Raw genomic sequence first — 25528 nt, 5'->3', positions numbered from 1 at the left:
GGGCTTCAAGCTGTATTACAAAGGTACAATCATCAAGACAGTATGGCACTGGCACAAAAACAGACACATGGAACAATGGAACAGAATAGAGAGCCCAGAAATGGACCCACAACTATATGGTCAATTAATCTTGACAAGGTAGGAAAGAATATCCAGTGGATAAAAGACAATCTCTTCAACAAATGGTGTTCAGAAAACAGGACAGCAACATGCAGAAGAATGAAACTGGACCACTTTCTTACACCATACACAAAAATTGAAAATGGATGAAAGACCTAAATGTGAGACAGGACTCCATCAAAATTCTAGAGGAGAACAGAGGCAGCAACCTCTTCAACCTCAGCCACAGCAACCTCTTGCTAGACACGTCTCCAAACGCAAGGGAAACAAAAGCAAAAATGAACTATTAGGACTTTATCAAGATAAAAAAACTTCTGCACACTGAAGGAAACAATCAACAAACTAAAAGGAAGTCTACAGAATGGGAGAAGATATTTGCAAATGACATATCAGATAAAGGGTTAGTATCCAATGGGGCGCCTGGGTGGCTCAATCAGTTAAGCGTCTGCCTTCAGCTCAAGTCATGATCTCAGAGTCCTGGGATCGAGCCCCGCATTGGACTCTCCACTCAGTGGCTAGTCTGCTTCTCCTTCTCCCTCTGTGATCTCTCTCGCTTTCATTCTCTCTCAAATAAAATCTATAAAAAAAAAATAGAATATTTAAAGGGCTACCATCCAAAATCTATAAAGAACTTATCAAACTCAACACCCAAAAAACAAATAATTCAGTTAAGAAATGGACAGAAGACATGAATAGACACTTTTCCAAAGAAGACATCCAGATGGCTAATAGACACATGAAAAAATGCTCCACATCACTCATCAGGGAAATACAAATTGAAACCAAAATGAGACGTCATTTCACACCTTTCAGAATGGCTAAGGTTAATAACACAGGAAACAACAGATGTTGGCAAGGATACAGAAAAAGGGCAGCCCTCCTACACTGTTGGTGGGAGTGCAAATGGGTACAGCCACTCTGGAAAACTGTATGGGGGTTCCTCAAAAAGTTAAAAATAAAACTACCCTATGTGTGATCCAGCAATTGCACTACTAGGTATTTACCCAAAGGATACAAAAATACAGATTCAAAGGGATACATGCACCCCCGATGTGTCCAACTCTTGATTTTAGCTCAACTCGTGATCTCAGGGTTGTGAGTTTGAGCCACATGTCGGGCTCTACACTCAGCATGGAATCTGCTTTAGGTTCTCTCTCTCCCTCTCCCTCTGCTCCTCCCCACTTTCGCACTCTTTCTCTCTCTCAATAAAAACAAATAAACAAACAAACAAAAATCATGACATCCTTTCTTCTTTTCTTTCTTTCCTTTACTCTGACATTCCACTCTGGCTTGGAATGATAATGCCATTGTGCATATCTCCCAGGCCTGCTAAAGATGGTAACCTTTCAGGCTGCTGGATTTGTCATCAAAAATTCCAATCTGTCTATATGTACCCCTATGTTTTTGCAACATTATTTACAATAACCAGGGTATGGAAGCAGCCCATAGATGAATGGATAAAGATGTGGAGTGTGGTTTTTATACACACACACACACAAATACAATGGAATATTACTCAGCCATAAAAAGAATGAAATCTTGCCATTTGCAGCAACATGGATAGACCTAGCAGGTAGAATGCTAAGTACAATAAGTCAGTCAGAGAAAGACACCATATGATTTCACTCATATGTAGAATTTAAGAAATGAAACAAATGAACAAAGGAAAACAAGACAAACAAAAAAACAGACTGTTAAATACAGAGAACAAACTTGTGGCTGTCAGAGGGGAAATGGATGAGAGAATGGGTGAAATAGATCAAGGGAACTAAGAGTACACTTACCTTGGGACACCTAGGTGGTTCAGCCAGTTAAGTGTCTGCTTTCAGCTCAGGTCATGATCCCAGGGTCCTGGGATTGAGTCCTGCATCGGGCTCCTTGTTCAGCAGGGCCTGCTTCTCCCGCTGCCTGCCGCTCCCCCTGCTTCTGTTCTCTCCCTCTCTTTCTGACAAATAAAAATCTTAAATAAAAAAAAAGAGTACACTTATCTTGATGAGCACTGAGAAATGTATAGAACTGTACAATATACTGATATTGTACACCTGAAACTAATATAACACTATGTTAATTACACTTCAATTAAAAGCAAACAAACAAAAACCACCTGAGATCTGTCCGTGATGCTAGAGATCCCCTGGTCCTCCCTGTGATCAATTTTTCTTCTGCCCTCAATGTCACCATAAACTACAGTCAACCCCTCTTATAAGTCACTTACAGGACTTGACTTTTATGGCCGGGGCCCCCAGTGCTTTGGTATTACCTTTCTCCAACTTAACTGTTGTACTTGACCAGTTAGACCCAAATACCCACACAAATTATAGTAAATTCGCACTCCCAGGCAAGCTAGAAGATTCATTTCCTGGATGTGCTGAAAAGTAACTAACTCCTGGCTTTAATGACCATATCTGTTGTGAACAAATCTATTAATAGTGCCACCTTAGTGGGAATGGTTCGTTCCCAACAGGATTTATCCTTGTCTTGGGTGGTTTTCATTCTCCTTTGGCCTATGCACACCTAGTTGGCTGGCACATAACTGGGCAATGCCTTTTATGTTAATTAATTGTGCCGCTAACTGTCCACAATCAAACTGAGACACCTCATTGGTAACTTCTCCTCAGTTTATGTCATCACTGCAGATACTGTTAAAGCGATCACTGCCCAACTAAATTCCTTGGACTCTGGCCAGAACAGTTCCTGATGACAGGACAGTTCCTGACTACCTTTGAGTTGAGCAAGGTGTCTGGGCCACAGCCACCACCAGCTGCAGCCAAGTGAACGCTTCTGGGAATTTAAAACTTAGCCACATAAGGTCACTGAACAAGCCACTTGGCTTCAGAAAGCGACTCCTTCAGTGGGGTCTTTCTTTGACTTACTTGATCTTAATTCATTTGAGTCCTGGGGACCAGGGCTCTAAAGTGCACCCCAGGCATTGGGAATTATCCTGCTTATAATAATCATAGTAGTCTCCCTGGCACACTGTATTCTCTCAAAAGCTTTATGGTCATGTTCACCACCACTAGCCACCAAACAAATGATCTCTCTAAAGCTGGAATGTCAGAAAATGAATGAAGAGAATGACTGATTTTAAAAATGTTAACCTGAGGGCGCCTGGGTGGCTCAGTCGTTAAGCGGCTGCCTTCGGCTCAGGTCATGATCCTAGAGTCCTGGGATCAAGTCCCACATCGGGCTCCCTGCTCAGCGGGAAGCCTGCTTCTCCCTCTCCCACTCCCCCTGCTTGTGTTCCCTCTCTCGCTGTCTCTGTCTCTGTCAAATAAATAAATAAAATCTTAAAAAAAAAAAAAAAAAGATTTAAAAATGTTAACCTGAGATCGCGACCTATGAATACCACAGAGATTCAGCAAAAAGAAGTCAAGGCCTATGAATACCACACAGAGGATCAGCAAAAACTGTGAGAACTTCAGCAAAGTAGCTGGGAGTGGCACTAAGGCCTTAAATTTTGATCACATCTCTCAGTTAAGGGGGTAATTGTTAAAAATAAAATAAGACACCCAAAATAGTCACTTATGTTAGTCCCCATATTAGCAAAGTGAGACTCACTACTTAAGTGCACTTTCAGCCTCTCCCAAGAATGGAATCTTAAACCAGGCCAATCAGGAATTACCTGTTCAGCACTAGGGAGGTAATCCGCAGGACAGATCCCTGCCATCCCCTAAAGAAGGTGACCTTGCCACAACCAATCCACTTTTTGTTAGTATAGCTTCCTTGTCCTGCTCTATAAAATTCTTTCATTTTGTACAGTTCCTCAGAGCTCCTTTCTATCTGCCAGATGGAATACTGCCCCATTCATGAATCATTGAGTAAAGCCAATAAAGGCTTTAACCTTTACGCAGCTGAATTTCATTTCTTAACAGCTCACAGGATATGGGTTCTTATTAATAGATATCAAACACTGTTGGAGCCAACAGAGGGTGGGGCATGTCTGAAACAAGATTTATCAGTGATTTTTCCCTGACATCAGAGCCATAAACCTCTAGCTGGCAGTCAGCTGCAGAATTCAGCAACTCCAGGAAGAGCCCCACACCTAGCAATCTTTTTTTGTTTGTTTGTTGTGGTGGGGGGGTTGTTTCATGTTTTTATTTAAATTCTAGTCAATTAACATATAGTGTAATATTGGTTTCAGGGGTAGTGATTCACCACTTACATAAAACACCCACTGTTCATCCCAAGTGCCTCCTTAATACCCATCACCCATTTAGCCCATCCCCACCCACCTCCCTCCTCAACCCTTTTCTGTTCTCTGTAGTTAAGAATCTCTTATGGTTTGCCTCCTTCTCATTTCTTTTCCCCCTCTCATATGTTCATCTGTTTTATTTTTTTTTTTAAGATTTTATTTATTTATTTGACAGAGAGAAAGACAGCGAGAGAGGGAACACAAGCAGGGGGAGTGGGAGAGGGAGAAGCAGGCTCCCCGCCGAGCAGGGAGCCCGATGTGGGGCTCGATCCCAGGACCCCGGGATCATGACCTGAGCTGAAGGCAGTCACTCAACCAACTGAGCCACCCAGGCGCCCCTTGAATTCCACATATGAATGAAATCATATGGTATTTGTCTTTCTCTTATTTCACTTAGCATAATACTCTTTAGCTCCATTCACATCATTGCAAATGGCAAGATTTCATTCTTTTTGGTGGCTGAGTAATATTCCATTATATATGTATGCCACATCTTCTTTATCCATTCATCTGTCGATGGACATCTTGGCTCTTTCCATAGTTTGGCTATTGTGGACATTGCTGCTATAAACATTGGGGTGCATGTGCCCCTTCAAATCAGTATGCTTGTATCCTTCGGATAAATACCTAGTAGTGTAAATCCTGAATTGTAGGGTAGTTACATTTTTCACCTTTTGAGGAACCCCCATATTGTTTCCCTGAGTGGCTGCTCCAGTTTGCATTCCCACAAACAGTGTAAGATGATTCCCCTTTCTCTGCATCCTCACCAAAATCTGTTATCTCCTGTGTTGTTAATTTTAGCTATTCTAACACATGTGAGGCCCACACCTAGCAACCTTGAGATAGGTCAAGATAAGGGAGAGCTATAAAATTTGACCTGGACTCTATCAATGCCCAGGTGCCTCTGAACACCATTTCTGCTACTAGCTCAGCGACCTGGATTTTCCTCTTCCTATCTGAGGTCCTTCCCTCCAGATGACTACATATATCTTCATGTCTCTCTTCCTCTCTTCTCAACTTCTTTCACTTTCTCCAATTCTTGTGGCTCCTCTAGTTACAGAGTGTTTTCTCTCATCCCTCCCCCACCTTTTTATGCTTCCAGATCAATTTGCCTATCTTTGAGATTCTGCCTTCTTGTCTTGTCACTTTCTCCCTGGATGTGTCTTTTAAAAAATATAAAAAATATAAGAAAAACTAATTCAGAAAAAAAAATAAATAAATAAAGAGCATATCCGAAGTGGCACATGAACATACCTGGTTGCATTTTTTTTTTTAACTTTGCATTCGTTTTTGTTGGTGCCATGAAGACATAGCTTCCCCTCTCTAAAGGAAACCATACTAAGGCCTCATGTCCTCTCTTGTTATTGGCAGGCCCCCCTTCCAACTGGGTAGCTTTATACAGTCTCGTCCATTAAATGCAACTGTTTGAAAAAGAAGGAAGAGTTTGTGATCGAGGGGCTTAGAAAATCATGTCCAAAGTGGAATTGGTGGTTGGGTAAAGATTAGCTGGAGGAAGGCCAAGTGGTTGGGTAAAGATCAGCTGGAGAAAGCCCAAATGGGAGAACAGAAACTTCATACTTCCACCCTGTGGTGCACAGGCAGGTGCGCTTCTGGCCTCCCTCTCCGAGGAGAGTGGGAGGCTGAAACCACAACAGTACCACTGAGGTTAGAAGGAAGGGGTTACTTTAAATGAGAGATGCTCATTCTTCCCTAACCAGCAGCAGCTTCTGAGAGTCCTGCAGCTCAAGGAGCCTCATACCAGGAAACCCTCAACTTCCACTATTTCCTCCACTCCTCTCTCGTCTCCCAACCCCTGTAAGAGTTCCTGCCTCACCGCAGGAGGACAGGCCCTGTTGGGTGTGGAGAAGACCCTGCCTATTTAGCATGTTATTGCAGAAATCACAAGGAGAGAGGAAAAAGGACAAGGTGCCCAAGAAGGACACCGCAGCGGCTGGGAAAGGATGAACTGTCTGCTCTTGACAAACTTCACAGTACTAATTTCCATTCCATTCTAGATCAAAATGTTCTTGTCTCAAATGCGGAAGAAACTTATTTTTATACCCCTCCTCCCAACGGTGTTGATGAATAAGTCAGCTGGTGGATCTCCACTGTGGGCGATAACCACCTGCCTGCTCTGAGGAAGGAAACATCACTGCCCAAGTTCTTCGACATCACCTCACGTCCAAAGCAGAAATGTCTAGCAGCTCTTTACTGCCTCCAGTCTGGGCCCTAACCAACCCTGGATTTGGAGTTCTCATGCTCTGACCCCATAACTTTCTACAAACACATCCACCATCTCACAGCCTTCACCAAAATACCTCTCACAGGCCCCAACCTCCTCCACCAGCCATATCATTTTAGTGCTTTTGATACACTAAGATGTTACCTACCCAGTCTGGCCCCCCTTCTTGAAGACCAGAACACCAAAGCCCAGAGGAGCTAAGTGCCTCATCCATATGCACGCAGCCCTGCGTGGCAGAGGCAGGCCAATGACGGCTCTCTCGGGACAGCATGGTCAGTCCTGGGTTGCATCTGCCCCCTTTCACACTCAAGTGTCCCAGTTTAGACCATACATGATGTATGGTCACTCTGTTTTGTAGAACATCTATTGTACCAGGTTAAGTGTTGAGTGAGGTGGAGTCAGGGATGACACAGGAGTGACACTGAGCCAGTCCTACAAGAAGTCACTGGAACCTTGGGGATTTGGCCCAAAGGCCACATGAGCTAGGCCTCAAACCACAGGCAGAAGTCTAGCAGGTTAAGCAGGGAGAAAAGTTGTGCCAAGAGTAGCACAAGTATAAGCAAGTCAATGGACAGATATCTGGTGAAAAGTGCCCTGTGCCTCACCCTGAGAATACCAAGATAGGTGGGCCACAGGCCCTGACCAGAGAAGCTTGGGACAATTTCAGAAGAGTAAGGCATGGGGGCAAGAGGACTGGTAGAAGGGAGTGTAAGAGGAAGATTCTTACCACTACTCTCCAGCCTGAGGACAGGGACTGGTCCAGAGCTTCAGAGAGCAGTTCCCTGCTCAAAGCCCTCGCTTCTGTTTCCTAACCTCCCAGACCTCTCCTTGACTGCAGCCCTCTTAAACATCGATTTGTCTGGGGCACCAGGGTGGCTCAGTCAGTTGAGTGTCCGACTCTTGGTTTCAGCTCAGGTCATGATCTCAGGGTCGTGAGATTAGAGCCCCAAGTCAGGCTCCATGCTCAGTGGGGACTCTGCCTAGATTCTCTCTCTCCCTCTGCCCCTACCCCCTGCTCTCTCTCAAATAAATAAATCTTTTTTAAAAAATAAACATCTATCTGTTTACTGCCCTGTATCACCTGTTACCTTTATCCACCTGTGTTCCTTAACTCGATGTCCAACCCACGATTATTATACTTTCTGGTATTCATAACAAGTCCTACCACAGTGTTTGCAACTCTAAGATCCTGCTAAATATTTAACAAACTACACCTCCTTCTGCCAGCCAGCGAAATGGTCCCCTGGTTCCCTTAATTCAGGGTACGGTGCAGTGTCGCAGCCTAGGGCGCAGGGATGGTGGACAGAGTGGAAGCCCAAGGCTCAGGAGTGGTGGTAGAGGGAAGCCAAAGGGACTTCCCAAGAGGGGAATGTGCAAGGAGGCTGAGGAAGGGTAGAGGGACAGGGCACTAAGGAGGACAAGGAAGGAGGTGAGTTCTGAGGAGAACAGGGCATCAAGAAGCACAGAACATGGGGCGCCTGGGTGGCTCAGCCATTAAGCATCTGCCTTTGGCTCAGGTCATGATCCCAGGGTCCTGGGATGGAGCCCCGCATCGGGCTCCCTGCTCGGCAGGAAGCCTGCTTCTCCCTCTCCCTCTCCCCCGCTTGTGTTCCTGCTCTCAATAACTCTTCTCTGTCAAATAAATAAATAAAATCTTTAAAAAAAAAAAAAAGCAGCAGCACAGAACATCTGGCCTCATATGACCTGGTGCCCCCACACACCTGAAGCAGTTTTCACACAAGACAGACCATCCGAAGCACATCAGCGATGCAAGAAGCCCAGGTGGGGACAGGCGGGGTTGGACTCTGATGCATACACCCCATTTCCTACCCCCCCTCCACCCCAGGCTCCCAGGACCACCTGCCAAGTGTGAAGGAGGCAAACCTCACAGGCTTGCAGGAAAATCAGGACCAGGACCCAGCCGACTCAGACTGCTCTCCATCAGCGTTCTGGTGCCTGCTGCCCTCTGCCGACAAGGCAGGACCGTGACAACCCGAGAAGCCCGTCTTCGCTCCGCACACGGAGGCAAAGGGTGACTCCCCCAAACCTCACTGGGACCTTTATAAAAAGGCCTCCTTCCCTAGCACTAGACAGAAGGAGGCCTCCTAATTGAAGCTCACCGCACCTGGAAGCCACTAATATGGCTCACTGTGGCTAACACCCCTTGACCTGGCGTAGTGGTGGGCACACCTAGATTTTCTCATTTTAGAGGTGATAAAACTGGAGCTTAGAGAAATTTGAGAACAGCCCCCTGGAGACGTGGAGATGTGATCACAGGGCTGTGGATGCAGATGCTGACCTCCTAACCAGGGTCTAACAAAGTAACCTGGCAAAAATTTGGACTGGGGGGAGGAGGGAGGTGCAAAAGCATGTTTACTGAATATTTAAGGGTCAGGCATGTATTAAGTGCTGGGGAGACTGAGGCCCAACTGCTCACTTGGGGAGGACATAGTTCAGAAGAACTTACCTCTCAGTGTTACGACATCATACAGGAATGGGGAAAATGAGACACCCCCCCAATTTGACCATCTCTTGTTCATTTTAAAACAAAATTCCTTGAGCCTCCTGATATTTCTCAGCTCCCCTCCCCAGTAAAACTTCCTAAGAGGTGACTATGCCCACGCCACTTTCTCACCTCTGGTCCCTGTGGACTCAAGTCCAAATGTCTCCATTAACTTCTACAAGGCTGGGGGCAAACTAGGCATCCCCACAAAGCCTGTATTCTCATCTGTGAAAACAGTCATGGTGCTACCTACCTCATAAGGCTGTCGTGGGAACGGGTAAATTCACATGCCTGGCACGAGACACACTGGATAAGTACAAGACACTATTGTTAGGATGGGGGGGCATATTTGCTGTGGCTGTTTTCTTCCACATGGAAGCAGCACCATTAGCTCAACTGTCCTGCTAGCTCTCCACTCTTATCTGGTAGGTGATTTGGTGAGAACTGGGTGGGCACAGCCAGCCCTTCTTTTCTGGGGCTCCTTCACACCAAGAGACTTGCAGGACTGGGCAGGGAAGGATGACCCTGGGGTGTCATCTCAGAAAGCCTACTTGTCCAAGGACACAGACCATGCATTCTCATTAACAACTTTTCCAGTAATAAAGGGAATATTTTGGCACCCATCTGCCTTACCACACTTTATTTCTCAATTGGGAAGAGAGGTCAGTTGAAAGGCATTCCGATAAGCAAAATGGTAGATTAAGTCCAGTGATGTTGCAATGGGAAGAACAGGATCAGATGCCATTTACATTGTTTAGAGGGATGACTGTCTTTTTTGCTGTTATGAACTGAACTGTGTCTGCCTCGGAATTCATATGCTGAAGTTGTAACGTAGTCAGAACACGACTGCAGTTGGAGATAGGGTCCTTGCAGAGGTGACTAAGGTAAAATGAGGTCATTTGGGTGAACCCTGACCCTATAGGACTGGTATCCTTGTAAGAGAGAAATGTGAACAGACACGTACACAGGGAAGATACAGACGAAGGCCCCGGGAGAAGACGCATCTGCAAGGAGAGAGACCCGGAACCGATCCTTCCCTTACAAACCTCAGAAGGCACGAGTCCTACTGACACTTGACCTTGGACTTATCCTCTGGAACTGTGAGAAAAATAAACTGGTTAAAAAAAAAAGGCCAGGCTGGGAAAGGCAGTGTCCCAGCCGGACGGCACCTGCCCTGTGTGTCCAGAACACAGCGGCTCCTGAGGGCCCAGCGGCCGTCTGACATCACCGGGGTCACTGCTCTGCCCTTCCATCCCGCCTTCGGGCCTCCGCTCTGCCCAAGGGCCTGCAGGATACCCATGCCCATCAAGTTTCCAGTGGGCTCCTGCCCTCCTCTCTGCAGTGCCTTCTCCAGCCCTTGGCTGACCCCCTCCTCACCTGGCTCGAAATGGAGGCGCCCCTGTGGGGCTGAGGCTGACGGTGCTCAATCCAGAGCTTTCACTCTACACGTCCACGGCTCCTGAAGTTCTCATCCCTCCCCGACCCGATTCCACTAGATATTTCACAGGCTGTGGGTCCAAACATACTCAAATCCTTTGCACCCCACAACAGGTTAAGTCGTGATTTGAGTGTCACCTTTCATCTATATTAAATTTTAGATAGACAACAAAAAAAACTTAGTGTAAGTATGTCCCAACATTGCAGGAGGCAAAAGTTCTATCTGAAGTTTAAGTCTCTTACAGCCCTACTCCCCTCCCTCCCCTTCCTTCACGCCTAAGTCGACACACCCAGGATTGGCACCCCCATCTTTCCTAGACCACCAGTGGCTGACAACGTCCTCCTCACCCTGCAGACCCCTCCTTGCCTGGCAGGTGGGAGGAGGGGACATCTCCCCTGCCCTGACTCCCCCAGCAAAAGAGCCCCCCCACACACACTCTGCCCTTCTCTTCCTCCCTCCCCTGACAGGCACAGCAAACATTACTGTTACATAAACTATTTTATTTAAATAAAATCAGGGGCATACCCTTCTCTCTCTCACACTCACTCTCACACACGCACTCCCCCAGCACACGCACACACACAGGCCCACGTCCTCCCTCCCTTTCTTCCCTCCACCCTGGCCACCTCAAACCCAGTGGTTCTCATAGTGACCACCTTACACAGGGAGACACCCTCCATGTGGAAGCCCACTCCTCCCAGTTGACGGCAGCAGCACAATGGCCTAGGCACAAGCTATCCTGCCCAGAGTCCAGCTCTCAGACCTCTCAGGGTGGGAAAGCAGGAAGGACCAGTTCTCCCAAGGCACCCAGATCTAGCGTGGCTTCCCCACCCTTCCCCCCATATAGCCCGGAGCACCACCAAACACCCAGAACCGCTCCCCGTGGAGGGTGGGCCCCCTCACCCAGGGCAGCCCCTCCCTGCATCAGAGAAGGCTCTGCACCCAAACTTGAGCACTTCCCCCTAGGGATCCTGGAGTAGGTATCGTTTGGTTTGGGAAAGAGAGAGGGAGAGCAGCTGAGCACCAAATTCCCTAACTCCACCCCACAGGAGGGTGCTGAGATTCAGCCCAACATCCTCTACCCAGAAAAAGTAAACCCAACTCTGCAGCAGGAATGGCGAGGGCCTCAACCATCAGGACCTCATTACATGTCCAACTCCCAACATGGACCCTGTTAGAGACCCACGAGCACCTTAGCAATGTTAACGGCCCAGCCCGGCTGGGGGAAACACCATGCACATGGGAGCCTATTTGGAGTGCGTGGGGTCCGTTGTGGACAGTGCGGTTGCGTTTCACCTTCTCTGACACTGGTACCCTTCCAGTCCTGCTTTGCCGGACACAGCAAAGTGGCTTCGGTCATGAGGAGGGAGCGCTGTAGGGATCGGTAGTGTTTTCCAGAGGCACACAGTCCTACAGTGCATTTTACAGGTTCCAGATGGGCAGGCTGGGACAGAGGCCTAGGGCACGGGGCTGCCAGAAGAGCTCTGCAGCATCCCTAGACCCCCTCGGGACACGGGGAGGTGGAAGGGACACCTATTTCCTCGAGTTAGGGGCCAAGATGCCAGGACCCAGCATCTCTGACGGGCTTCCCTGTGCCTTCCAGACCAAGTTCCCTGAGGGGAAAGCCAGACAGATGGAAGGAAAGCAGAAAGGGGGCAGCAAACGGCATCAGACCATGAGGAGCTAGCAGGGAGAGGGCAAATGTGAGAGCCAGAGAGAAGCCTTCTGAAGGGGTAAGGCAAAGAGAGCTACCACCTGCAAGGAGGGAGCTGGGAGGGCAGGGACAGGGAGAAATCCACCAGAGACAGGGCCAACCTGACCTCTCCAAGGGAAGCGAGGACCTGAGGAGAGGTAGCTTGGAGCCTGTCTGGCCCTACACGGGCCAGCGGTGCTGAAGAGAACGGGCCACCCTGAGCATGGACTACAGGCTGATGCTTCGCTGGTGGCGGCCCCCCCGGCCCCCGCCCCGGGAGCCCAGCTCCTGGCCGTCCAGACTGGTGTGGTCTGAGAGGCCTCGCAGGTGCTCCACCGAGTCACACTTCTGCAGGTCCGAGGCCACCGTGCGCAGGCTCAGCAGGCTAAGCGTGTCTGTGTCCGGGGCAGGCCCAGGCCCCAGGCTACTGCCCTCCTCCAGGCCCCCGCCTTCAGCCCCCTCAATGATCCCACTGTCCCCGTCCTCCCCCCCATCAGGCCCAGCCTCGGCCCCCACGGGGGAGGACCGCCGCTGGCCTGGGCCATGAGGGGGCTGGCCCCGGCGCCGGGCATGAATCTGCTCGCTGATCTGCTCCAGGTTGCGCAGGGCAACTGAATAGCGAGTCTTGGCCTGGGCCACCTGCTGCTCCAGCTCCGTCACCTTGGCCTTGTGCTCCTGCAGAGACAGGAACAGAGTGAGGCGATCCAACGGGCAGCTCCATGGCTCCTGCAGCCGAGTCCCTTCAGCCCCACCAGCACTCTGCACAGTGCCTCCTTTCGCAGACCAGCCAACCCAAACCCGCAGGGCTCCACCCCGCCCAGCCCAGCCCCCCCTTCACTCCTCCTCTTTGATTCCTCTTCCCCAGCCATCCTGCCCTGCTCCTCACCTCAGCCTGACCTCTAAGACCTTCCCCCCAGGTCTTCATTCCCACTCACTCCTCCTCTCCCCACTGTTCCCTTCCCCTGGCTGGCCAGTTCCTTGTCCCCATTCTCCCTGGTTTCCCAATTCCCACTTCTTCTCATTTACCTCCTTTCAACTCCATTCTCCGCCAGTACCTATTCTCCAAGCCCAACTCCCACTCCTGTGGGTCATTCCAAGCACCTGTCCCACCACACTGGTCTGGCAGATGGCCCAGAGAGGCATCCCTTGAACTGCCCTCACTCTCCGTCCCTGCCCCCCTCCTGCCTGGTTCACATACCATCCCCTCTCCCACTACTCCCCTACCTCCAGAATCTGGCTGAACTGGGCCTTGAGCTCAAAGTAGGGGCGGCTCTTTCCAATGGCCCGCCGGAGCGTCTTCTGCAGGGCTTGGACCCGAGCTTCAGCCTGCTGGCACAGCCGAGTCACCCGCTGATGCTCTCGCTCACCACGAAGCCGCTCCTCCTCCGCTTCGTTCACCTGGCCCAGACGGGGCAGAGGACATACATCACTGACTGAGGACCCGCGCTTCTGCCCCTCAAGACATGACCATCCTTCAGGAGCTGGCATTTGCTGCTAGAGACTAAATGTTTGTATCCCCCCAAAATTCCTATTTGAAATCCTAACTCCTAAGGTGATGGCACTGGATGTGGGCCCTCTGAGAGGTGATCAGGTTACGTGGGGGGGGGAGCAGTCTCAATGGGATTAGCGCCCTCGTAAGAGGTCCTGCAGAGCTCCCACGCACCCCCTTCTACCTCATGAGGACACAGTGAGAAGACCGCCAGCTGTCTAGGAAGCAGGAAGCAGGCCCTCGCCGCCAGATACCAAACCGGCCTGCACCTGAGCTTGGACTTCCTAGCCTGCACAACTGTGAGAAATAAACTGCTGTTAAGCCACCCAGTCTACATTATTTTGTTGTAACGACCCCAATGGACTAACGTCTATACAAGGTGAAGGTGGCAGACTGCAGCTGAGAGCAGGGATCCTCCCACTCCCCACTCTCCTTTGAGTAGCTGAGGAATGATACACAAACTACACTTCACCAGGTGCACTAGCAAAGCCCAAACAGGGCAGAGAGCAAGGAAGAGGTTTCGCCTGAAACAGAATCGAAGCTGAGGAAAGGCTGGAGTGGAGAAGAGAGATGAGGCAGGAGGCTGATGGGATGAAAGGAGAGCAAAGGAAGCAGCCGACCCCGAGAAGACCTGCTGGCACCTCCTTGCTCACCTTGCAGGTGGCGTGGTTGAGCATCTCTTGCCACGTGGGGTCCAGCCGGTTCTTGTCGGCCATGACTCCCTGCTCAGCCACAAACACCATCTCCCGGGCAGCGTTGTGCATGCTCACCGCCCGCTCGTACCGCAGCGCTGCCTTCTGGGTCTCCTGCTGGGCCTGGGAAGAGCGGGCCGTCAGGGCGGGGGGCCCCACGGACCCCTGCCCGCCCGGGGAGACCCATCTTAGGAGGACGAGAACAAGAGGAGGAGGAAGGCCCAGTGCAACGTCAGCTTCACTGCCCAAATGGCACTGAGCATAAGTGCCAAAAAAATAACATTCTATAAAGAATATTTTGTAAGGATAGGACTTAAAAGAAATAAATGTAGAAACAAAGACTGGACAACGATACACTAGAGGGTGAGTGTGTGAAATCAGCACTTACAAAGGCCACTGGCCTTTTTCACCCTAGGGAGAACAAAGAAAAATCCCCACCACTTTAGCTGCAAGGTGGTGAGCGACAGGGACCACGTCTCACAGAAAGCACGCCCCTGATTTCATCAACTCCAGTCCAGCAGGTAAGCTGAAGGAAGACAGGTGCTCAGAGATGCTCGTCACAGCCATGCTTACCAAACAAAACAATGGAAACCAACCCAAGTTTTCAGTTAGAGGGGACTGATTAAATGAATAATAATAATAATGTAAGGAAATATTAGGCAGGTCTTAAAAATGACAGCATGGATGTATATTCATTGACATGGAACCATGTCATAATATAAATAAAATAAAGGAATAAAAATAACACATACCAGGTCATCTCATTTTGGCAAAATATATACCAAAAAAATTGAGGGGTTATCCGTGCTGTATTAACTATGTTTTTTATTTTCTATATTTTATGGTGCTTTGACATCTCGGGGGCCTTGCGGCTCTCCTAGGGCTAGCTAAGTCCCAAACACAGTAAACTCCTCTATGAGCACACTTCTCGAATGCACACCAACCAATCCGAATCCCACCACCCCCTTTATCTAACTCTCACCCCATGCCAATGTTTCCCCTGCCCTATGTTACCCCTGGACCAGGTACCAAAACAGAGACCACCGCTATGGCCCAGAGCCCGCATTTATTCAAGCTCTCTAATTCTGAATTTGCTCAATGTTGCCTACCCTGCCTTACCCATTCCTTCCCATTATAAGCACAATAAAGGCTCTGAGCCAAGCTCTCCTCACGTGCCTTCTGACCCCTACGTGGTTTGGCATGCCCTTTCTTCTTGGAAATGTTAAGTAATAAACTCTTCTTTCAAGGCAGCTGTCTCTGTGTCTGCCACCTAACCATACTTGACGAAAACAAACCCTAGGTACAAAAAACATGAAACACGCACATGGTAGGATTTGCGGTGATTTTGGTTTTCTTCTTGTTTTATAGCTACAGTTACATTACAGTCTCCCAATAATGAACCCACAGTATTTGTGCTTTAAAAAAAAAAGAGAGGGGAGGAAAAGGGTAAAGGAATGAAGGGATGAGCAAAGAAAAGAGACATGAACCAAAGGGAAGAGACATAAAAGAAAAAGGAAATGAGAAAGTGTCCTGTCTTCCACTCCACACAGAGACAGAAGAGTCCAGGGCCAGGCCTGCATGTGGCCATTCTGCAATGCACGTCAGCTGGCCATACCTCCTTAGCAAGACGCCGAGCCTCATAGTAAGGCCGGGCCTTCTCGATGCAGCTCCCCAAGTGCGAACCCTGCGTGTTGAGCTTCCTTGCTGACTCCTGCAGGATCCTCCGATAGGTGGTCCTGGCCTCCTGGAAAAGGGACAGGGACATAGGGCAGAGGGAAGGCATATGGGTGGGTCCCAGCCCCTCTTGTTTTTCATACACGCCCCCTCCCCTGCCACCATATTGAACAGGGAGAGAAGGAGACACCTCCGAGACCAGCCCAAGGGTGTGAGGAAAAGGAGGAACACTCACATCCAGCTGCAGCTCCACCTGGTTGATCTCCTCGCTGGCCTGGTTCAGGTGCTCTAGCTCTTCCTGCCAGAGATGGGCAAAAAATTACAGCAGTGGAAAGTAGCCTCATGTGAACCATGTGGAGTGGGAGTGCAATGCAAGGAGGGAAAGTCCGACGACTAGAGAAGGGAAGAGAGGCAGGAGGCTCTGTGGGATGGCTCCTGCAATCCGCACAACTCCACCTCTGCAACAGGTCATTAAACCCCCACTGTAACAATGAGGAAATCGACATTCAGAAAATGGAAGACACATATGCCGTCAGCAAAGTGGCAGCAAGCCTGCCCTCTCTTCATCAGACCGTGCCACCTTCTCTTTGTATTCCAGCCAGGGGGAGTCTCCTCGGAGCTAACAGTCTCTGTTCCCGGCAGAGAACACTACCCCTAGCTACTCACTCATCACACGTTTACTACATACTCATCACAGCTCAGCATCATGAGACCCCAGAATTTAGAACACAAAGAGGTGGCAGCTCACAGCCCTGTAAGTAAGCAGCAGGCCCTCGTCAGTGTAAGCAGCTGTAAGAGGCAGGCATGGTGTGGGCAGCAGGGTCACCTGCCTGGGCAGGACGCTCAGAGTACTTGCTCCTAGGCGGGGCCTTGATGGATACATAGAAAAGCACCAGGGACGGAGAGGGGCCAAGAATCAGAAGGAGAGCAGGTGCGCAGCTTGTCAGGTAGGAAGCCAGAAAGGCTGGGGCACAGAGAAAGGATACCGCAACTTTTCCCAATGGCAGGGGAAGCCTCCCAGAGCGTGGCACCACCTGGTCTGTGGTTTAGGAAGGCAGATCTGAGCAATATGAGGGAAGTTTACAAGGGCCGGGAGACAAAAGTGGAGGCTGCAGTATTCCAGGAGGGAGAGGACAGGGCAGATACCAGACAAATGCAGGACATAGACTCATGAGGGTCTGATAGACAATTAAGGTCAAGACTAGGGAAGACCACATGGCTCAAGAGGCTTCTGGGCCTGCTTCGGCAGTGGGCTGACAAGACCCCAGGTCCTCACACAACAGATTCTGTGGCAGCGAGGGAGAACTTCAGGGAGAAGTCCTGAGTCCACCCTGCCAAGGACACTCCTGAGGAGGAGCAATCCCCGGTGAAATACCGGACACTCAGCTATGGGATTCTCTTCCAGGGGCCTTGCAACCCCTGGGCAGGGCAGTGGAACCCAGCCTCTGTCTGCTTGCTGCCCATGACCCAGACCTGACCTGCACCTGGCAGTGAGCGATGCTGTCATCAGTGCTCCCACACACCTCATCTGGCCCTTCCAACAATCCAGGACATGACCCTCTTTTAGTCTTTTTATTTCTATGCCTTTCCTCAAGCCCCAAAAGGTTTGAGTCAGCAAATAAGAATCCAGGAAACCAAGCTCTATGCCCAAATTACAGTGAAAGGAAGAAACATATAACAGAACCAGGAAGAAGGATATGGAAATATGCGCGCCTACAACAATGCAGACCCTGTCTCAAAGAAGGCCATAAATTTGGCTCTAAATTTTACAGAGCAGAACAGCCCAACAAAAATATGGGAGCCCCACATTGAATTTTTAGTTTTCTGGCAACCATTTAAAAAAATGCAAAAGCAAACAGGTTAAATTGTTAACAATACATTCCATTTAACCCAAATATCCAAAATATTATAACATGTTAACAACATAAATTATAAAACATTTTTACATTCCTTTTAACATATGCCTTTGAAATCCTTGTGCATTTGACCCTTAGGGCACATCTCAACCTGACCAACGGCATGTGGCTCCCACACTGGACACTGGGGGTCTAGAAGTTGGTGCACATTAGTCACACAACCCAGTGACCGTAAGATCACAACAAAACGCTGTGGAACCATAAGCAGATGACATGGCTCAAAGGACCCCAGAAGAGGCCCAGGGGCAGAGCCAGCACCACCAGACACACGGAGCTCCAGGTTTCGCAGAGCCTTCCTACCCAAGACATCACCTCCAGTTGATGGAATCTCCCCAAGGGCCCTCAAAAAAGGCAGTTCCTGTCAGGATGAGAGGTAACCTCTCCCACTGTAAGCCTAGTCTCCTCTGGCTTGATTAGGCCTGCAGCGGGTTTCAGACTATCTGGCAGAAGAGGTAACGGTGCTTTCAGCAGCTCCTGCAAGAATATTCTTTCTCAGCTCATTCAAATTCGCTAGGTAAGAAACAATGAAGCGGGGAATTAGGGGCAGAACTGAAACTGGATCTGGGACCTGACGAGGAATCTGGCTTTCCTGCTATTGTGACCATCATCCTAGGACTAAGGACATCCTTGGATGGATGTCTCAAGAAGACAGGAGTACAATCACCTAGAAAAACCACAGTCCTGGTAGGAAAAAGACATGCATGCCTCAGGAGGCAATAAACTGATTCTAGAGAAGGAGAGGAGGTCAGTAAAGGCCATCCTGCAACTTTCCCATGGGCAAACCAAGGTCCAAGACTGGATCCCACTCAGTTCCACAGCCCAAAGTGCTCCCGGATCCTAACAAGGTCATCACAGGAATGAATGGCTCTACATAAATCATCCCCACTGGAAAAAGGATGTGAAGGGCTCCGGCTATCGGCAAAGGGCAGGAGCAGGCTCATCTTTCTGTCAGGGAACTTGCGCCCACACAGCACTTCCAGCAACTAAAATCTCTTGATGATGAGGTCCACCACCCAGTCGCAAAGCTCTTACTAACAGGACCAGGAGACTGGGGAACAGAACAGGCTAGAGGGCAGGGTGGACAACCAGGCTGGGGCAGACCCAGGGCAAGGCTGAGCGGGAAGCCAATGAGCACTCAGGGCTCTGTTTTGGGAAGTTGGCAACACATTCCATTTGGCCTGCTCCACCAGGGACTCCAGGCACTCGGCTGAAACAGAATGTGAACACGATGAAGTCTGAGTCAGCACGCATCGTCCATCAGGGAGCCTGCAACCAGCAGGGAGGGTGACCTTCCCGGGGCACACCGGGCGCATTCCAAAGATGCCAGGCCACTGAGTCAAAGGCATGGGTGCTCAGCCGACAGATGCTCCTGCCCACCTTGTGCAGGCCATTAAAAGACACAAGCCCATGGTGATGCAGGGTGATCCATGGCCCAAGGACTGAGAAATAAGGGAACTATGACTGTCCTGTGAGAGAGAACCTGATACTTTGGATAAGGATGAAGAGATTGCCAAGTCACTCTGAAGAGTCTACGGCGGAGGTAAGTGACTATATCCACTCACCTGAGGATGAATGCGCCCATCACAAGAGGAACTGAGAAAGTCACAGGGGAAGAGATGCAGACCCATCCTAGCACCACCCTCCTTCATTTTTTCCCTCCACTGGGACCCTCTCGGAAAGCTGAGGACCAGCCTGAAGGCCTCAGAGAACTATACTGAGGTCAAGACATGGAGACTAAGCCAGTGGCCTTCCCTGGGGGGATAGCACACTCCAGGGAGGCCCAGAGCTGGCCTCCAGCTGGCTTCCCTCCAACTTCCAGAGGCATCCCACCAGACAACAGGGACACGAACTGCCTGCCGAGAAACCCTATTTCCCACATGAGTAAGAGCCTTGCCTTAAGAGCAACCATTTCTGGGAGTTTCAGAAAATATGTGAATGGAGTCCCTAGCCTTTGGGATATCCTTGGCTCAGTAGAGACGTGTCGGCTGCATGTTAGATCCACTTCGCACCCCACCAAGACCAGAATTCACATGTCTGGGTATGGCTCAGGAATGGGTGTTTTTAAAACCTGCTGGTGGATTATGACAGATCTGTTGGTGGAGACCCACAAAATACACTGAGAATCCATTTAAAGCACTGAAACACAGTTACCAGAATAACATGGTCTTGTGCACTGTCAACACCAGGAGGGAGCTCAGAGGACACATGCCCCAACCTCTTCCGAACGCAGAAGGGTTGAATGCTACCAGCTTTCTCTGTGAGAGGTGCCCCTCACACCGGGCTACCTCTCCCACATGGCAAGAAGATGCACAGGCCCTGCTAAGGACAGAGCACTGGCCCAGCCACGAGGATGCCATCAAAGGTGGAGGCCTCTACAACAAGACCTTCCCTCCCTACATAACCCATACCATTCCACCGTGTGCCTCCCAGGTTAGCAACAGAGACTATGGTCTGCCTGTCCCTCTCACTCCAGTAACACTGCAAGGTCCCTGGATCCAAGGCAAATCTTATGCCTGCGTGGTACTCTCCGACCCCCACAGAGCTCATCCTATAGAACTCTGATGATGGAAATGTTCTACTTCTGCAATGCGAACAGCAGCTGGAGAACTGCATTTTTATTTTTTATTTAATTTTAATTGATTTTACTTAAATAGCCACATGCGGCTAACAGCTACTCTATTGAACAGCACAACATAAGAGTGATTCTTCACACTGCGGCCTTTGCCTGTGTGGGCACACTGGAAAAACACACAGGAGCAGGAGAGACTGAGCGAAGAATCCACCCACAGTAGATTTTCCCCTGGAGCAGAGCAAGGAACGCTGGAAGGAGATGTATGAAGTGCATCACACAGCCTTCCTCCCCGCAGAACACAGAGGGGTCTCTTTCCCAAAGTACTACCTACAAACTTTCACCAAGAGATAAGCAGAAGAGTTGCGACAGAAAAGAATCAGGACTATGTCAGAGCAGAGCGACGAGTTGTGCAAATCAGCTGGACCAATCCCTCACTGTACAGATGAAGGTGAGGCTCAGAGATTACATAACTTGCATGAAAATCACAAATCATGAGGCTGGAGGTTGCTTCAGTCTCAGCCAACGTGGTTTTCACTACAACTTACTTCCTCGGTAGACGACAAATCTGTAGAATTAGCAGGAGAAACTGAACTGTTTTCAATGCAACACCCATGAGACGTGGCAGAAATAAATTATTGACCCACGCCAGTAAACGAATGGCTCACCACAGCTCCAACGAAAGCATGGACACAGTTTCCCTGCCCCAGTGTCCATGGAACCCCCACCAAGAGGGCAGGAGGATACTAGGATCAGATCTGATTTCTTCTTGACTCACAGAAACAATCTAATAAAGGTCTGTTGGCAGAGAAGCCCAGGCATGCAAGCCCTGAGATGCTCTTGCTCACCTACAGGGGTGTGAGTCACCTACACATCAAAATCTTAGAGATGCTGCCAGACCTCACAGCAGACTCAGCCCCCAACACACAAGAACTTCCTGCCCTCACCTGCCCAAGTCGTTTCCCCAGTCATTGCCCGGAAACACTACAATCCACCTTGGCCGACCATGCATCTCATCCGCAACGGTGTCTGTCCTCTTTACCCAGTGCCCTGAGGTCTCCTTCAAAGATCTGCCCATCCTAACAACTACTAGCCTGTAAATACTCCAAGGTAATAAACCAGCTTTTCCGTTCACTGGATACAAGAAGCATCCTCAGAATTGGGAATCTGTATTATTAAGGACTGAGCATGGTGGATACAACTCCCGAAACACATCGGATTTCCTTGTAGGCCTCCATCTGTTGAGCCATTACAAGACAGGAAACATGTCACCCTTTACAGATGTGAACATCCCCGGGAGGCCCTGATGGGGGGGCGGGGAGGATTTGAACCTGCCTCCCAATCTCAAAATCACCCCTCTCACAACGCACCCCCGAGCCAACAGCCCCTTCACTTACTCGGAAAGGAGTACCACAGCTGTACTCCCCACTGCACTAAACGAGGCCCCGCATCTGACGCCAATCTGTTGCTTCACTGTCAGCTCGGCCTCCAGGAGCCCAGCCCAGGCACCCAGGCGGCCCCTCTCTGCGCCGGCGTCACCGCAGCTCTCAGCACTTGTCCCACCGTACTGCCCGACCTGCTGACAAGGTGCTTTCCTTTCCTGCCCCAGGCCCTTCATTTATCTGCGGCTCTTCAGGAAAACTGGAATCGGCTCCAGGGCTCTCCCTTCCCCTGTCTTCTCACCTGTATTCGAGGATCCAGTTCTTCCTCTTCTCTCGGAGACAATTTGGCCTCACCGCTGTTGCTCCCGCCTCCTCCGGGCTCCTCTGCGACTGGACTCCGAGGGACTTCATCCTCCACCACCTCAGAGCGCAGCTCCCCCTGCGGGGTCTCCCGCCCCCCCGGAACCGGCCTGAACTCAGCCATGCTAACGGGGAGAGGGCACAGCCCTATGCACAAGAGAGGACTGACATGCTGGGACCAGGGCCCCAGCTTGGGGCTTCCCGGGCTCTGGGAGCAGGAAGAAGGGCCTCTCTTCTCGGCGGGTGGAAAGGGGACAGAGGAAGAACCTCACACTGGATTAGAGCCCAAGATTCAAGTCGTCGGCGGGCTTCCTGGAGCTACGGCCTCGTCTGTGCAGAAGTCCTTCCCTGCCCGTCACGGGGAGTCCACCAGGGGCGACCCGGAGCAACCGCTCCGAGGCGGGGGGCAAAGGGGGCTGGGATCCCGGGCCGAGGCCTGCGAGGAGTAGCACCATTCGGGAGGGCGGAGGCAGGCGCCTCCAGGCTGTGGTGGCAGCTGGAGAGGAAGGCTGGGCCCGAACCGAGGCTGCGGGGCGACAGTCTCCGCGGAGCTGCACGGGCAACAAAGGCCAAGTACACGGCAGCATGAGAACATACTGGGCCACCAGACGCCCCCAAACCCTCGGCCTTCCGGCTCGCACGTTCCGAGCGGACCCACCGCAACTACTTCCCTCAGCCCTCAAGGACTGGAGGTCCTACACCTCCCGCGTCCCAGCCCCTCCCCACCGGCGCTTCCAGACTTGCCTCTGCGCTCCGACCCTTCTCCACCCTCCCCTTCCCTCCGCGCGCCCCTACTCCACCCCACCCCCGACCCCAGCTCTGCAATTCACCTAGTAGCCCCCAGCCCCGCCCCACCTCTCCCCAAACCTGCGGACAGTCTGAGCCTCCCTTCTCCAACCCCACGCTCTCCCTCAATCCCCAAGACCCTGCCCCAGTCCTCCTACACAGCCGGGCGCAAAGCCTCCAGGCCCCCGCGACGCAGAACCTTACCTCAGTTTACCTTCCCGTACACTGAGCTCCTCCACCGCAAACAATCTTCCCCCTCCCTCCCCGCAACAAGCCCGTCCAACCAAATGCGACTCTGCCGAGAGGAAGCGGAAATACATCATCCGCCAACACCGCCCTCCTGCCCTTTCGCCCCTCCCCACACGCTCTCTGGTCCGCGGGGCCACGTCTGGGTTCCCGACTACCTCGTCCCCGCCCGGCCTTTGATTTCCGTACAAAATGGTGCCCTACGGCGCTCATGGTCGTCGCCGTACATTGCCTCCAGCCCATCTTCCACCCCAGCTGAATGAAATTGAAACATGAGCGTGTTATGCTGAGAAACACTGGATTGGTGATGGAAGTCGAGATTCCCTGGTGGATAGGGAAGTGGTAGAAATAAAACGAAGATTGGACAATCGCTTCGGAGAGAGCGCTGACATCTTGCTTTACGCGCTGCGCGCAGGCTTCCGGAAAGCCACTTCCGGCCGCGCCCGGGAGGTCAGAAGCGGCGCCGGAAGTGAACCTCTTGGCTTCCGACGTGGAGGCGGTGCGGCGGTTCGAGTCCTGAGACAAGCCTGCTCCGCGGTTAGGACGTGAGGTCGTCTCCCAGCGGTGACTGCTCACTCCGGGAGGTCAGCGATGCCCGTAGTGACGGTGGCTGAACGGACGGCTCTGAGAGGTGATGTGTCTCCTCGGGGCCTCCGGCCGTCGCGGTGAGCCAGCCCCTCGGCGAGCCGGGCCCTCCCACAGCGTCGTCTGCCCGTGAGCAGCGGTGAGAAGCCTGGGCCGCCTGAACTCGGTGCTCAGCCCGCGACGACCCTGTTGTACTGCCTTGTGCGTCAGCGAAAGGACCTGAGCGGCCCGTGGGCACTTCTTGGTGTTGCCGGGCGAGCCTTAGGGGAAGCCTGAGGCTTCGGGTTTCATTTTTGCAGGAGCCGCCTCAGGAGCTGCCCTGAGGAGAAGGCAAAGGGACGGAGTCGCTTTCCTTCCTTCGCATCTCCTCCCGCCCTTCCCTCACCGCGTGAATAACCGCATCCAAAACAATGTAAGAAGTAGAGCCAAATACAGTCATTTAAAGGTGATTCAAGGGGCGTCTGGGGGGCTCAGTCGGTTAGGCGTCTGTCTTTGCTGGGGTCGTGGCCCCGGGGTCCTGGGATCGAGCCCGCGTCGGGCTCCCTGCTCGGCGGGGCTCTGCTGCTCCCTCTCCCACTCCTGCTCTCTCTCGCTGTCTCTGTCGTGTCTCTCTCTCAAATAAACAGATAAAACCTTCTAAAAAATAAATAAATGATTGAAAAGATTTTTTCCACGAAGTTGGCAGTTTTATTTGTTAAGTTGTAGAAGTCACTTCTCCGGTGAGTCCTCGGGAAGCGGAGTTCAGGCGTCTGAGCAGACGATCTCGTGGGACTATCCGTCTTCTGTCACATTCCTTATTGTCACTAAGGTAGCCAGGAAGGTTACGTGCAGAAATCCGGAACCGTGCGTTTATTTGTCCTCTGCTAGTAGCTTTGATGTTTTAAACCCGGAGTCGCTGTACTGACCCCCCTTTGCGCACCCTCCTCTAAGCGCCTGCCTTCTCCCAGCCTTCCCGTGCAGCGCGGCTGCGGCATCGCTCCTCACGCCTCGTCCTGCGGGCCCTCTTCCCCGTGCGTGCAGTCGTGAGCAGCGCGGAGCTGCCTCTGGCCGCCACATACTCTGTTGCCTGGGGTGGGACAACATCATGAACACACGTACCGCGCAGGCTCTCAGATCACATCCTGAAGCTCACCAGCCTCCCTCACACGTCCTCCTGCGTTTCCTGGGGTGAACGCTCCCTGAGAGAAGGTAGTGTCGTTGACTGGTTGGAATTTCTCTGGCAGGTTTGGTTTGGTTTGGTTTGCTTGCTGGATTTGGGTGATGTTTCAAGTAGGGGGAGTTTGGGAGCAGTGTACACTGGCTTGTTTTACGGAGGCCAGCACGGACATGATGAATTAAACCTTTTTTCTAGAACAGCCCTCCAGCAGACTTACTGCAATGATAGAAGTGTCGGTGTCAGCTCTGAGCAATATGGTAGCCGCTGGCCACGTGGCCGTGAGCACTTGAAGTGGAGCTAGTACTATTAAGGAACGGCATTTTAACATTTAGTTCTAGGAGGGGCGCCTGGGTGGCTCGGTTCGTTGGGCGGCTGCCTTCGGCTCAGGCCATGATCCAGGGTCCTGGGATCGAGCCCCGCAGCGGGCTCCCTGCTGGGCGGGAAGTCTGCTCCCTCTGCTGCTCTGCCTGCTGCTCTCCCTGCTT

At 51.2% G+C, this 25528-nt stretch overlaps 1 protein-coding gene and 2 long non-coding RNA genes across 5 annotated transcripts in view; 1 reads left to right on the top strand and 2 right to left on the bottom strand.

Moving 5' to 3' along the window:
• Positions 1-6958, bottom strand: part of LOC118545660 (uncharacterized) — a 61680-nt gene extending 54722 nt beyond the window's left edge. The window contains exons 1-2 of the long non-coding RNA XR_004922189.2: positions 5567-6958; positions 1905-2080 (exon numbers count right to left, since the gene is read on the bottom strand). This is a non-coding gene — a long non-coding RNA (uncharacterized LOC118545660). The remainder of the gene's footprint in view (positions 1-1904; positions 2081-5566) is intronic.
• A 2700-nt stretch (positions 6959-9658) lies between these two features.
• Positions 9659-23386, bottom strand: SH3BP5L (SH3 binding domain protein 5 like). Of its 3 annotated transcripts, XR_013445901.1 has the most exons (8): positions 23261-23386; positions 22212-22821; positions 16279-16341; positions 15985-16113; positions 14331-14492; positions 13413-13586; positions 10435-12863; positions 9659-10155 (listed from the first exon to the last, which is right to left on the bottom strand). XR_013445901.1 is itself a non-coding variant. In XM_036108062.2 (7 exons), the coding sequence occupies exons 2-7, from the start codon at positions 22392-22394 to the stop codon at positions 12417-12419; spliced, it is 1158 nt and encodes a 385-aa protein (XP_035963955.1). In that variant the 5' UTR covers positions 22395-22821; positions 23261-23386; the 3' UTR covers positions 9659-12416. The 3 variants fall into 3 exon arrangements, 2 of the variants coding, with proteins under 2 accessions (XP_035963955.1, XP_035963956.1); XM_036108062.2 differs by having other exon boundaries at positions 9659-12863; XM_036108063.2 differs by lacking the exon at positions 22212-22821 and having other exon boundaries at positions 9659-12863; positions 23261-23342.
• Positions 23387-23504: 118 nt separating this feature from the next.
• LOC144381162 (uncharacterized) lies at positions 23505-24551 on the top strand. Its single transcript, XR_013445902.1, has 2 exons — positions 23505-24026; positions 24187-24551. It is a non-coding gene; the product is annotated as an uncharacterized LOC144381162 (long non-coding RNA).
• Positions 24552-25528: the final 977 nt, after the last annotated feature.

This window comes from Halichoerus grypus, chromosome 2, assembly GCF_964656455.1.
Source record: "Halichoerus grypus chromosome 2, mHalGry1.hap1.1, whole genome shotgun sequence".
Classification (NCBI taxonomy): domain Eukaryota; kingdom Metazoa; phylum Chordata; class Mammalia; order Carnivora; family Phocidae; genus Halichoerus; species Halichoerus grypus.
Note: the sequence above shows the minus strand (reverse complement) of the source record. Positions and strands in the feature narration are given on the sequence as shown.

Bases quoted from the DNA above. Each gene is read 5' to 3' on its own strand.
- SH3BP5L (XM_036108062.2), bottom strand. From the start codon at position 22,394: ATGGCTGAGTTCAGGCCGGTTCCGGGGGGGCGGGAGACCCCGCAGGGG. The intron at 14,493-15,984 runs GTATGGCCAGCT...CGCTCTTCCCAG, and splicing joins CTCGGCGTCTTGCTAAGGAG to GCCCAGCAGGAGACCCAGAA. The intron at 12,864-13,412 runs GTAGGGGAGTAG...CTGTCTCTGCAG, and splicing joins AGTTCAGCCAGATTCTGGAG to GAGCACAAGGCCAAGGTGAC.